Source organism: Neoarius graeffei, chromosome 10, assembly GCF_027579695.1.
Source record: "Neoarius graeffei isolate fNeoGra1 chromosome 10, fNeoGra1.pri, whole genome shotgun sequence".
Lineage (NCBI taxonomy): Eukaryota > Metazoa > Chordata > Actinopteri > Siluriformes > Ariidae > Neoarius > Neoarius graeffei.
In genome coordinates this window covers 40818663-40832674 of record NC_083578.1, presented here as the reverse complement: position 1 = coordinate 40832674, position 14012 = coordinate 40818663, and the positions used below count along the sequence as shown (strand labels likewise).

At 39.7% G+C, this 14012-nt stretch overlaps 1 protein-coding gene across 1 annotated transcript in view; it reads left to right on the top strand.

The window, feature by feature from the left end:
• rab35b (RAB35, member RAS oncogene family b) overlaps nt 1-5623 on the top strand; it is a 58682-nt gene extending 53059 nt beyond the window's left edge. The window contains exons 4-6 of the mRNA XM_060931787.1: nt 1221-1345; nt 3406-3530; nt 3954-5623. Coding sequence (XP_060787770.1) covers nt 1221-1345; nt 3406-3530; nt 3954-4082 — 379 coding nt within the window. The 3' untranslated portion in view covers nt 4083-5623. The remainder of the gene's footprint in view (nt 1-1220; nt 1346-3405; nt 3531-3953) is intronic.
• The last annotated feature ends 8389 nt before the right edge of the window (nt 5624-14012 follow it).

The window sequence follows — 14012 nt, the reverse complement described above, 5'->3', positions numbered from 1 at the left end:
TGAGCCCATACAGTGAGCCCATACAGACATGTCTGCTTTTAATGCAGTGTCGCCTGAGGGCCTTAAGATCACAGGCATCTAATGTTAGTTTTCAGCTAATTCAGAGATTTCTCCAGGTTCTCTAAATCTTTTAATGATGTATACTGTAGATGATCCTCAAATTCTTTGCCATTTTACACTGAGGAGCATTATTCTTAAATTATTTAACTGTTTGCCCACGCAGTTTTTCACAGAGTGGTGAACCTCTTCCCATCTTTTCTTCTGAGAGACTCGGCATCTCTGGGGTACTCTCTTTAATACCCAATCATGCTACTGACCTGTTGCCAATTAACCAAACTTTTTTTTACATTTTTTATTTTTTTTAAAGCATTACACAACTTTTTCAGTCTTTTGTTGCGCCTGTCCCAACTTTTCTGTAAGGTGTTGCTGACATCAAATTCAAAATGAGCATATATTTTTCAAAAAACAGTAAAAATTTCTGTTTCAACATTTGATATGTTGTTTTTGTACTATTTTCAAAGAAATATAGGGTTTCCATGATTTTGCAAATCCTGTTTTTTTTTTTATTTACGTTTTACAGTGTCCCAAATTGATGGTATTGGGGGTTTTAAATACACTGATTTTTATTTTTTTTTTAAAGATCATTATTAAATTCACATAAAATACTTTTGTTTTGAAATGGATAAAATAAATCGCAATTTCACCTTACCTTTGAATAGTTTTAGACTAAACTTCATAGTATCTTAAGATGCTGAAGCACTACTTTCATAATTTCTAATTCCTCACTTTCGGTGACGAAGAGCTGGCCGCCATTTTGCCAATTCGCTGGAGGTGATTATCGAGAAATAATCCGAATCTTTCGACCAATCAGCTTACAGAATTTCCTATAATCACCTCCGTATTTATACTAAATAATAATAAGCAAATGGTAAATGTTGTATGAGCTTTTCCATCGTTTTTAATACTTGATTGCAAAATCCTTTGCAGTCAATAACTGACTGAAGTCTAGATCCTATAGACATCCGTCCACCAAACACGGGGTTTCTTCACTGATGATGATCTCACAGGCCTTTTAATGCAGTTTCAGTTCATGCTTGTTCTTGGAATGTATTGCCTTCAAGTGAAATATGCTCAATTGGATTCACCTCTGTACGTTGGTTTCATTTAATTTGGTCAAAGGTTAATTTCCACACTGATTATCTCATTCTCTTTCATCACAGGTATTACAGAGGAACCCATGGGGTCATAGTGGTATATGATGTCACCAGTGCAGAGTCTTTTGTCAACGTTAAACGATGGCTGCATGAAATTAATCAGAATTGTGATGATGTATGTCGAATATTAGGTAAGGTTGCTCCTGTTCCTCTTTTATTATGAATTACACACCTACAAAATACAATTATTAGAAAAATATTCCAAAGAAATGGAAAAGTATTCAAACCAGAACCCCTAAAGGTATTTCTGTAGTGGTTTTCACTTTTAATTGTTCAATGCCAGATCTGCTTTAACATGCACTGCCTGGCCAAAAAAAGTCACTGGATTTAAATAAGCAAATACTTAAGAGCCTTTGATTGGATAATTACTGCAGTGATTGTTTCAGCTGGCAACAATTATTTTAACCTTAACTGATGGTGAATAGCTTCTCATTTTATAAATGACCATTTTGGAAGCTGTATCCTGTGGTTGAGGAAAATGTTACTATTTTTTCAGAAGGGTCAAAATATTGGCCTGTGTCAAGCAAAGAAAACAACTAGGGAGATTGCTGAAATTACTGGAATTGGGTTAAGAACTGGCTGATGCATTATTAAAACCTGGAAAGATAGTGGTGAACAGTCAACTTCGCAAAAGAAATGTGATGGGGGGGGGATCTTGACTGACTGTGATTGGATATCCCTTATTCTTGAAGTTGAATCATAAAAAAAATGACTGTAGAACTCACAGCTATGTTTAATCATGAACATAAAACCATTTCCACAAACAATGCAAGGAGATCTCACAGGATTGGGACTAAACAGCACAGGTCATCATTGGTACTGAACTGCCATCACTTGAACACCTACACAAGACTCGTTGTGTGTGTGAAGGGCCAAAAACAACATCAAGGACATCAGTCATCCTGAACATAACTTGTTTTAAGCTCCTTCCATCAGGCAGATGCTTCAGATCAATCCATACTTTTATAAACGGACTAAAAAATAGTTGGGTCTTTTTTCCCCAACTGCTGTAAACCTGCTGAACTCTGACTTGCCTTAGTCTGAGAGAATCTCTCCCTGAACATGCACAATAAGCTATATTGGTAATTTGCAATACACTGCTTACAAATATGTGCAACAATGATCAGTGCTGCTATATACTGGTGCAATAATAATTTGTCCTGTTACTTGAACACTTAACACTGTATATGGCATCTTTGCTAATATTTTGAACATATTTTGTATGATTATTCTGATTTTTAGCTCTTTATTTATTGGATGTTAACTGTTTGAACTTTGCTTTTAAATTGTCACTTTTTTCATTTCTTAAACGCACCTTTGGGGTTGTCAGAAAAGTAATTTCGTTGTTATACAATGACTAAGTGCTTGAACTTGAAATAGCTGTGTGGCTATAAGAAAACCACTTGTTAGTGAGGCCAGTTAGAGGGGAAAATCAATTTCCTAGGCAGTATAAAGATGGGACTCTGGAGCAATGAAAAAGGTTAGGTCATGTGACCTGATGAATCTAGATTTACCCTAGTCCAGAACGATGGGTGCATAAGGGTAAGAAGGGAAGTGCATGAAGTGATGCACCCATCATGCATAGTGGCACTGTACAAGCCTCTGGAGGCAGTCTTAAGAACTGGGGTTGTGTCCATTGGTTAGGTCTGGGCCCAACAATGTTGTGTGGCAATAAAATGAAGGCAGCTAACTACTTGAATGTATGGAATGACCAGTTTGTCCCATCGATGAATTATTTTATTTATTTTTTTTCCTCCCCTCTTCCCTGATGGCATGGGCATATTCCAGGACAACAATGCCAGGATTCATCTGGCTCAAATTGTGAAGGAGTGGTTCAGGGAGCTTGAGGAATCATTTTCACACATGAACTGGCCACTACAGAGTCCGGACACCCCAATTAAAAGTCTTTGGGATGTGCTGGAGAAGACTATAGAGTGGTTCAACTGCCCCATAGTCAATAGCAGATCTTGGTGAAAAATTAATGCAACTCTGGATAGAAATAAGTGTTGACACTGCATAATGTAGAAACAGTGTCTCAGTGAATACATGCTGTAATCAAAGCTAAAGGCAGTCCGATGAAATATTAGTGTGCAACTTTTCTTTTTTTGGCCAGGCAGTGCAGAACACTTGCATGGTTTCGGTATATCAAAAGCTTGCTTCCTAATGTGCCTTTGTTGCTTCTTGTTTTTAGTGGGTAATAAAAACGATGACCCAAACTCTAAAGTTGTGGAGACAAATGATGCACAAAAGTTTGCAGAGCAGATGAGCATCCAGTTGTTCGAGACTAGTGCAAAAGAGAACATTAATGTGGAGGAGGTGAGTGTTTTGGCTTCAGGGATTGTAATGTTTTAAAGCCCAGTAAAACCACCAGAGGGCTACAGGAAAATGCTCAGAATATTCAGGAAGTATAGCAACTTGGTTCTAACAACCTTTTCTTGTTAGACTACGGAGGTTTTAAGTGTTTTTTTTTTTCCTTTTTAAATTGAGGTTGTACATTCATGATGGAAAATACATATTTGAGAATAGATAATTATGTGTATAGTAATGGTCAGACAGCATATTTTTGGCAGTAGTTATTCCAGTGACAAACCATGAGACCAGCCATATAACCATTATATAACAAAGATCGTTTGTGAGGGCTTTTATGAAGGAGTGCAAATCTGAGCTTTGTGGGAGGAGCAGCATTAATGAACTGCAGTAATTGGTTGTGTGCACGTGCTCTTTGTGTCTTTTATATAGATGTTTAACTGCATCACGGAGCTGGTGTTACGGGCAAAGAAGGAATCTGTGGCCAAGCAACAACAGCTGCAACAGAATGATGTTATTAAGCTTAGCAAGAACAGCAAACGAAAGAAAAAGTGCTGCTAGTGGATCTCAAACTTGACTCTGCTCTTGCTGAAGAATCCCTATAGAGAAAAGGACTATCATCTAAATTAAAAACAGAAAGCTTAATAAAGATAATTAAATGGAAAAAGGAAAACAGATGTCCCTTTTGGACATGAAGACTTTTTAAAGAAAATGTACAGATTTTATTAGAATTAAGGATTTTTAAGTGGGATTTAAATAGATGTATTTAATAAGAGCCTCTTTTCTTGAAGGACCTGCAAGCTGATATCCTCACCACAATGTGCAGATTTTTATATGCATTGAGTTACTCTTAGAGCCATGTCTGTTTTTGTTTCTCTTTGGGTCTCCATATCAGGAGTGTGGTGGTTTTTTTTTTTTGTATTATTTTTAAATGTTAGATTTATTTTCTAGAAATTGTGATGAAAGAGAGCAGTTCTCTGACCATGAAATTTTAGATGCCAATGACTCATGATTTTTCACTTTTACTGAATTTGACAAAAAAAAAAGCATTGCTTTGACCTGTATATCCAGTGATACTGAGAGTGCAAGTTTTTCGTTCCCCCCCCCCCCCCCCCAATCCTTTTTGAACCTAAGGTTTTTCAGGTATCTGCAATATAAATGTACCCTTTCCCTACCATGTGCCAAGCATTTGCAGGAAAACGGTAGAAATATTTTTACTGCCATGATCTTTATCAGGACCATAATGGACTGATGTTATTCTTAAATATTGCCATGCTAATGCACTTGGGACTGCCAAATTGGAAGACTCATTTTGTGTGAATCTTCATCACAGAGGTCTGAGCACTCGTATCATTTGCCACTGTTCTGTGTTCAGTGTTATAGCTGACCTTTTTCCAAAATGAACACACTTTACCTGTAACTGCATTGTGTCGTGTGTTGCTGTATATTCTTATTGCATTTACAGTTAATTTGGCAATGTCCTTCAAGGGAGTCGGAATCCAGTTCAAGTATAAATGTGTTTTAAAGGTACCCACAGTGCTACAAGAGTCACAAAACTAACCTGTTTCCACCATGTAATCAGAAACACTTGTGTGATAATTGCAGAAAGATCTGAGAAGAAGAAATGCAGCTCATTAAGCGGTGACTCATGTTCTGTATTGGGGGGGTGAAATAATAGGCAAAGGAAGGAGTAAAAGTATTGAGTCTTTATGCCGTATATTTGCAGCTGAATGCCTCTTCTTGTGTAACATAACTTTAATCCACTATAATTAAAGCTAAATACTCAATCATCTCTGTATTAAGGGCAGGCTGATTTAAAGTTCTACATGGGTCATGACCCATTAAACCAAGTAAAGGAATCATGGAAACATGTCTCTCTGACTTTTTATACATTATGCCTGTGTATGTATATAACATTTTTAACCCATCTATTTTAATCTATATGATCTCCATATTTGCACATAGCCATGTGTGTGTGCATGTGGTTGTGCTAGGAAACACTTTCAGCTGTAGCTCTGCTGTACACTGGAGAAAAGAAAATATCCTGCCTTATGAATTAAAGTGACAATAAATATTTTAAGTGGATTAACATTTAGCACAAACTCTTTTGTCTTCCCTTTATTTGTGTGAATCTTTGTGTCTGAATGTTTTCCAATGCTAAACTGCCTTTATTTTCTTGTCTTTGTTAGCATTTGTAATCCTGTGTTTGTAGCAGTGAGGACACTCAAATGTACTTGCATTTTCACTTTATCATAGTGCATTCCATGTAATGACACATTCACTGTATGCTTTTCATACCATGGAGATATAGTTTTGTGTAAATTGTACGTTATGTATATTGCATGAAAAATAAGGTAAACCTTACCACTTCTGAAAATGCCCTTACATGTAAACATTATTCTCAAAAAAATTGTAAAAGTCGAGAAAATGACTTTACAATATATAATAGTATGAAAAAGTTTGGGCACTCCAATACATTTGAGTCCTCATGTAACTTTTACCAAGGCTCGAGACCTTAATTAGCTTATTGAGCTCTGGTTTGTTCACATTCATTATGAGAGAAGGCCAGATTTCAAAGCTGTATGTCTCTGGCTCTTCAGACATGTCCCTTATATCAACAGTCACGGGCTTTTCTTAGCAACTTCCTAGCATTCTCATCATCTCTAGCCGCTTTATCCTTCTACAGGGTCGCAGGCAAGCTGGAGCCTATCCCAACTGACTATGGGCGAAAGGCGGGGTACACCCTGGACAAGTCGCCAGGTCATCACAGGGCTGACACATAGACACAGACAACCAGTCACACTCACACCTACGGTCAATTTAGAGTCACCAGTTAACCTAACCTGCATGTCTTTGGACTGTGGGGGAAACCGGAGCACCCCGAGGAAACCCACGCGGACACGGGAAGAACATGCAAACTCCACACAGAAAGGCCCTCGCCGGCCCCGGGGCTCGAACCCAGGACCTTCTTGCTGTGAGGCGACAGCGCTAACCACTACACCACCGTGACGCCCTCCTAGCATTCTGAAAAATAAAATAATTGATGCTGATAAAGCAAGAGAAGGCTACAAGAAGATAGCAAAGCATTTTCAGGTAGCTGTTTCCTCAGTTTATAATGCTATTAAGAAATGGCAGTTAACAGGAACGGTGGAGGTCAAGGTGAGGTCTGGAAGACCGAGAGAACTTTCTGAATAAACTGTTTGTTGGATTGCTGGAAAGGCAAATAAAAACCCCCATTTGACTGCAAAAGACCTTCAGGAAGATTTAGCAGACTCTGGAGTGGTGGTGCACTGTTCTGTGCAGTGACACCTGAGCAAATGTGACCTTCATGGTAGAGTCAGCAGAAGAAAACCTTTCCTATGCTCTAGCCACAAAATTTAGCATCTGAAGTTTGCAAATGAATAAACAAGTCTGGTGCATTTTAGAAACAACTTTTTGGCCACAATGCACAAAGGCATGTTTGGAGGAAAATAAAAAGGGTGCTGAATTCTAGGAAAAGAACCACCTCTCCAACTATTAAGCATGGGGGTGGCTTGATCATGCTTTGGGCTTGTGTTGCAGCCAGTGGCACAGGGAACATTTCACTGGTAGAATGAATTTGAATAAATTCCAGAAAATCCTGGAAGCAAACATCACACCCTCTGTAAAAATGTTGAAGTTAAAAAGAGGATGGGTCCTACAACAGATGATGATCTGAAACACCTTAAAATCTATAATGGAATACCTCAAGAGGTGAAAGCTGAAGGTGTTGCCCTGGCCCTCAAAGTCCCCCGACCTGAACATCATTGAGAATCTGTGGATAGATTGCAAAAGAGTAGTGCATGTAAGACGGCCCAAGAATCTTACGGAATTAGAAGACTTTTGCAAGGTCGAATGGACAAAAATCCCCCAAGTAAGAACTGAAAGACTCTTAGCTGACTACAAAAATGGTTTGCAAGCTGTGACACTTGCCAAAGGGGGTGTTACTAAGTACTGACCATGTCGGGTGCCCAAACTTTAGCTTCAGGCCTTTTTTTTTGTACCTGTACATGATGGAAATAAAAATGTAAACTTGCTGAAAATATTAAAGAAACGTGTCTTTTACCTTTATGCCTTTTTGTGATCAGTTCATCTTCTGTTCACTTAACTATTCATAATAACATACATTTTAAGTAAGGGTGTCCAAACTTTTGCATTAAATAGCAAGGCCATTTTTTAAAATATGTAAATACACTAAAGGTATTGGGGGTTGAGATCAAAAGATGAACATGAGATGACATCAGAATTTCAACTTTCATTTCCTGACATTTACTTTAACAAAAGTGTGTTAAAAATGTTTCATGTTTTAAATTCTTCAAAGTAGCCACCATTTACCTTGACAGTTTTGCACACTATTGGCATTATCTTAACCAGCTTCATGAAGTAGTCATGTGGATTGCTTTTCAATTAACGGGTGTGCCTTGTCAAAAGTTCATTTGTGGAATTTATTGCCTCCTTAATGTGTTTGAGACCATCAAACTTTTAAAAAGTGAATAATAAAAATACAGTAAATATCCAAATTCCACAACTGTAGTAATCCATATTGTCAAGAAATGCTCAACTAAGTAAAGAGAAATGACAATGATTAAGGCATGAATGTCTTCCATCCATCCATTATCTGTAGCTGCTTATCCTGTCCTACAGGGTCCCTGGCAAGCTGGAGCCTATCCTAGCTGACTATGGGTGAGAGGTGGGGTACACCCTGGACAAGTCACCAGGTCATCGCAGGGCTGACAAATAGATACAGGCAACCATTCACACCCACGGTCAATTTAGAGCCCCCAGTTAGCCTAACCTGCATGCCTTTGGGGGAAACCCACGTGGACAGCATGCAAACTCCACACAGAAAGGCCCTCGTTGGCCGCTGGGCTCGAACCCAGGACCTTCTTGCTCTGAGGCGACAGTGTTAACCACTACACCAGCTCGCATGAACGTCTTATGAAGAAAAAAAAAGTTGAATGAGAAGATATGTCCAAACTTTTGACTGGTATTTGTATCTTTAGATCTGAAACCCAAATATCTTAAGTGTATAGCAAAAACAAAACAATTGGCCTTGCTGTTCCAATCCTGTCAGAGGGGATTGTATACAATGGTGCTTGAAAGTTTGTGAACCCTTTAGAATTTTCTATATTTCTGCATAAATATGACCTAAAACAACATCAGAATTTCACACAAGTCCTAAAAGTAGACAAAGAAAACCCAGTTAAACAAATGAGACAAAAATATTATACTTGGTCATTTATTTATTGAGGAAAATGATTCAATATTAAATATCTGTGAGTAGCAAAAGTATGTGAACCTTTGCTTTCAGTATCTGGTGTGACCCCCTTGTGCAGCAATAACTGCAACTAAACGTTTCCGGTAACTGTTGATCAGTCCTGCACACCGGCTTGGAGGAATTTTAGCCCATTCCTCCATACAGAACAGCTTCAACTCTGGGATGTTGGTGGGTTTCCTCACATGAACTGCTCGCTTCAGATCCTTCCACAACATTTCGATTGGATTAAGGTCAGGACTTTGACTTGGCCATTCCAAAACATTAACTTTATTCTTCTTTAATCATTCTTTGGTAGAATGACTTGTGTGCTTAGGATCGTTATCTTGCTGCATGACCTACCTTCTCTTAAGATTCAGTTCATGGACAGATGTCCTGACATTTTCCTTTAGAATTCACTGGTATAATTCAGAATTTGTTGTTCCATCAATAATGGCAACCTGTCCTGGCCCAGATGCAGCAAAACCGGCCCAAACCATGATACTACCACCACCATGCTTCACAGATGGGATAAGGTTCTCATGCTGGAATGTGGTGTTTTCCTTTCTCCAAACATTACGCTTCTCATTTAAACCAAAGGGGGTTTGAGCGAGGTGTAGCAATTGGTCTCCGCGAACGGATTAAGAGGGGCACCACGTGAAGGTTTGCTACTTGCTTCTTTGAAGAAAGTGACGAAATCTTCTTCCCCTTTTCCCATGATGAGCTGCTTGCTGGTCTGAAACACCTAAAAACTGGCAAAGCATCAGGACTTGATGGAATCAGTGCAGAGATGATAAAACACTTCGGTGACAAGGCCTTAGACTGGCTACTAGAGTTGTTCAACAATTGCGTTAATGGTACTCACCTACTCAAGATGTGGCAACGCGCAAAGGTTGTAGCTCTGTTGAAACCCAACAAAGACCCAAAGATGCCAAAAAGCTACCAACCAATATCACTTCTCTGCATACTCTTTAAGTTGTATGAACGACTGGTAATGACCCACATCAAGCCCACTGTCGAGGAACAACTCTGCCATGACCAGCGTGGATTTAGAGAAGGGCGGTCATGCTGTAGACAAGTACTAAATCTCACACAGTTCATTGAAGAGGGCTTTGAGGCCGGTAAGATAACTGGTGCTATATTCGTCAACCTCATGGCCGCCTACGACATGGTGAACCATCGAGCTCTACTGACTAAAGTAGCCTGCATGATCAAGAACACAAAAATTGTCCGCATCATAGAGTCACTCCTGACAAACCGCCACTTTTTCTTTGAAATGGATGGCAAACGCAGTCGATGGAGAGCACAGAAGAACAGTTTGCCACAGGGGTCAGTATTAGCTCCAATGCTCTTCAACATTTACACAAACGACCAGCCTGCCTTCAACAACATCTGAAGGTTCATCTATGCAGATGACGTCTGCCTGGCTACCCAGGCAAGAAGTTTTGAGATCATCGAGAAACATCTCACAGATGCCCTGAAGATACTAACAGGATACTACAGATCATGGTTCCTGAACACCAACCCAGGCAAGACCCAGGTCTGCACCTTCCACCTAAACAACCGAGCTGCATCTAGGAAACTTAGAATCATGTGGGAAGGGAAAGAACTAGAGAACACATCCTACCCGGTGTACCTTGGTGTCACCCTCGATAGGACCTTGTCCTTCAAAGAGTACATTGCTAAGCTCTGGAGGAAAGTATCCACCTGCAACAACCTTCTCGACAACCTTGCCAATTCCAGCTGGGGTGCTGACCCCAACACCCTCAAGCAGTCCACGCTAGCGCTGTGCTATTCAACAGCTGAGTACTGCGCTGCAGTATGGGAGAGGTCAGCCCATGCTTCCAAAATCGATGTAGAGCTTAACAGAGCCTGTCAGACCATCACAGGCACCCTGAAAGCTACTCCCTTGCCAGCACTGTACAACCTATCAGGTATTTGCCCACCTGATATATGCTGAGAAGCTCAAGAGAGAATGGAGCATGACAAGCAACTGAACGACCCCAGATACCCACTACATGGACATCAGGAGGTCCCCCGACAGCTGAGATCACGTCACAGCTTCATGACGGTTCAAGGCTTAGGTGTAGTACCACCAAAAACCTTCAAGATGGAGAAGTGGAAGGAGAATGACTCAAACAACAACAAGTCATTTCCTCCCCCTAGTGAGACACTTCCCCCGGGAGCAGACCTACCAAGGAGGGACTGGGTCACTCTCAACAGAGCCAGATGCAAGGTAGCTAGGACTGGTGACAACATGCTGAGATGTGGTAAATCTACAAGTGTAGCCTGTCCCTGCGGGGAAGACCCCCAAACCATACAACACCTTCTACATAACTGCGAACTTGGTCCAACCTGCTCAGACGGCGATCTCCGGGAGGCCAACAAGACAGCCCACTGCTGGATCCAGAGTCGGAGCAACAAGATATGATGATGATGATTTAAACCAAAAAGTTCTGATTTGGTCTCATCCGTCCACAAAACATTTTTCCAATAGTCTTCTGGCTTGTCCACGTGATCGTTAGCAAACTGTAGATGAGCAGCAATGTTCTTTTTGGAGAGCAGTGGCTTTCTCCTTGCAACCCTGCCATGCACACCATTGTTGTTCAGTGTTCTCCTGCTGGTGGACTCATGAACATTAACATTAGCCAATGTGAGAGAGGCCTTCAGTTGCTTAGAAGTTACCCTGGGGTCTTTTGTGACCTCGCTGACTATTACACACTTTGCTCTCAGAGTGATCTTTGTTGGTCGACCACTCCTGGGGAGGGTAACAGTGGTCTTGAATTTCCTCCATTTGTACACAATCTGTCTGACTGTGGATTGGTGGAGTCCAAACTCTTTAGAGATGGTTTTGTAACCTTTTCCAGCCTATGAGCATCAACAACACTTTTTCTGAGATCCTCAGAAATCTCCTTTGTTCGTGCCATGATACACTTCCACAAACGTGTTCTGAAAATCAGACTTTGATAGATCCCTGTTCTTTAAATAAAACAGGGTGCCCACTCACACCTGATTGCCATCCCATTGATTGAAAACACCTGACTCTAATTTCACCTTCAAATTAACTGCTAAACCTAGAGGTTCACATACTTTTGCCACTCACAGATATGTAATATTAGATCATTTTCCTCAATAAATAAATGACCGAGAATAATATTTTTGTCTCATTTGTTTAACTGGGTTTTCTTTATCTACTGTACTTTTAGGACTTGTGTGAAAATCTGATGATGTTGTAGGTCATATTTGTGCAGAAATATAGAAAATTCTAAAGGGTTCACAAACTTTCAAGCACCACTGTATGTCACAAAATATATCAACAACACAGCACACTGTCATAGTGTGCATGATCTTGATTACTTTGAATTTGCTTTTGTTTTTAATTTGTGCATTCAAGTTGAATTTTGTGTTTTCTTACATATAGGCTGGCATGATAGTCAAGTAATTTATTGCTCTCTTTACTCTTGCTAAAATTGAAAGTCTGCTATGGATGTGTTTTTATGAGCATTGTATTTCTCAGATCACTTCATTTCTGGGTAGCACAGTGGTGAGCACTGTAGCCTCACAACATGCAGGTTTTGGGATCAAATGTGCCAATTGACTAGGGTCTTTCCTTGTGCCTGCGTGAATTTCCTCTGGGTGCACCGGTTTCCTCCCACAGACCAAAGACATGCGGATTAGGTCAAACTGGCTACAAAAAAAAAAAAACCTGCCCATGGGTCTGAATGTGAATGCTTAACTGTGTCTCTTAGCCCTGCAACAGTTTGGCGACCCTGCCTTTCGCCCAGTGTCAGGTGGGATTGGCTTCAGCTCACCTGCAACCCACAATGAATGTCAAAATAGAAAATGAATGAATGAACTATTCCTTTCCAGATCTTATATTTGCTGTAGGCTACTTTGTAAAAGACAATGTGGCCATGTAAGGCATGCTACAAGTAACTCGTCACATGATTCTCACATGCCATTTTGCTCAAATTTTCTGAATGTTAAAAAAAAAGAAGCAAAAAGTGGGTTTTTAAAAGTCAGAACCATATACATGTCCTCTCTGGAACCATTTTCACACACTGTTATAAAATATTGTAGGCTACAAAACCTGTAGCCCAAGTTTCTCCATGGTTGTAGTGAAACTATCATGCAAACATATGAAAAATGCACATACAGCTTTAAAAGATGTTTAAAGTATTACTTAAAAAAGTATGCTATGTATGTGAGAAAAGTACAGTATCCCTAAAGGAGCATGTTAAAAAAAAAGAATGAAAGAAAGAATCTGGTGCACATGAGGAACTACCTGAGAGAAGCCTGAACCCCATAAATATGGTGAAGTGTTTCTGACAGAAGTACAGCCATCCAGAGAGATATATTCTAGGATGCAAAACGTACCAGAGGATATCATAAATAAACTAACATACAATGTTTATACTGGATAGGTCCTTTATGCACAACATACTTTCTCATATGCACCATAAGCGTTCTATTTTTTTCTCTCTATTTTTCTTTACATGTCCCTTTAGGGGCTCCAGAGAAAAACTCTTGAAATGCACACACTTTTGAATGAATGAAAGAGGATTCCAGACACCAGAAAGACTTTTAAAAACAGTTTAAATGGCAAAATGAGAGAATCAAATGATCAACATTTACAGAACACTGAAGGAAAGAAAGCTAAGAATAAATCGCAAATGAAGACAGATTAACATGAAGGGGATCACACTTTACTGTCTGGTTCACAACTGTGGAAGCTTAAAATATTAGTTCAGTCCCAAATGTCTCCCTTTTGAACATGGTGTGTTACATTGAGTGTAAAATGCCAGCACTTCTGTACTTGTTTATGTGGGAAGCCATTTGAGATTCACCCTAGCAGCTATTCATATTCCAGTAGAAAATAGCACATTATACCCTATAAAACATTGCTATATAGCAAACAGTAGCTTTTGCCATTCACAATTGTCTCAGTGAAACACAATTACCTAACTTATATTTTGTGACCAAATATAAGAATGTAATATATTTGTTAACAGCATGATACTGTATATGAGTGGCTGTATGTACCCTAGTGCCCTGCTGTGTAAACCAACCTTACTCAAGCATAAGGAGAGGGATGTATAAGAGGAAGTGGAGGTATCAGTTGGAATGCTTCTACCATTGTGATTTCCTTGGCTATTTGTAAACTGCACATTGGCATGCTAATCCTGCTGAAAGATCCAGGCTGTTCTGCCAAAACAGAC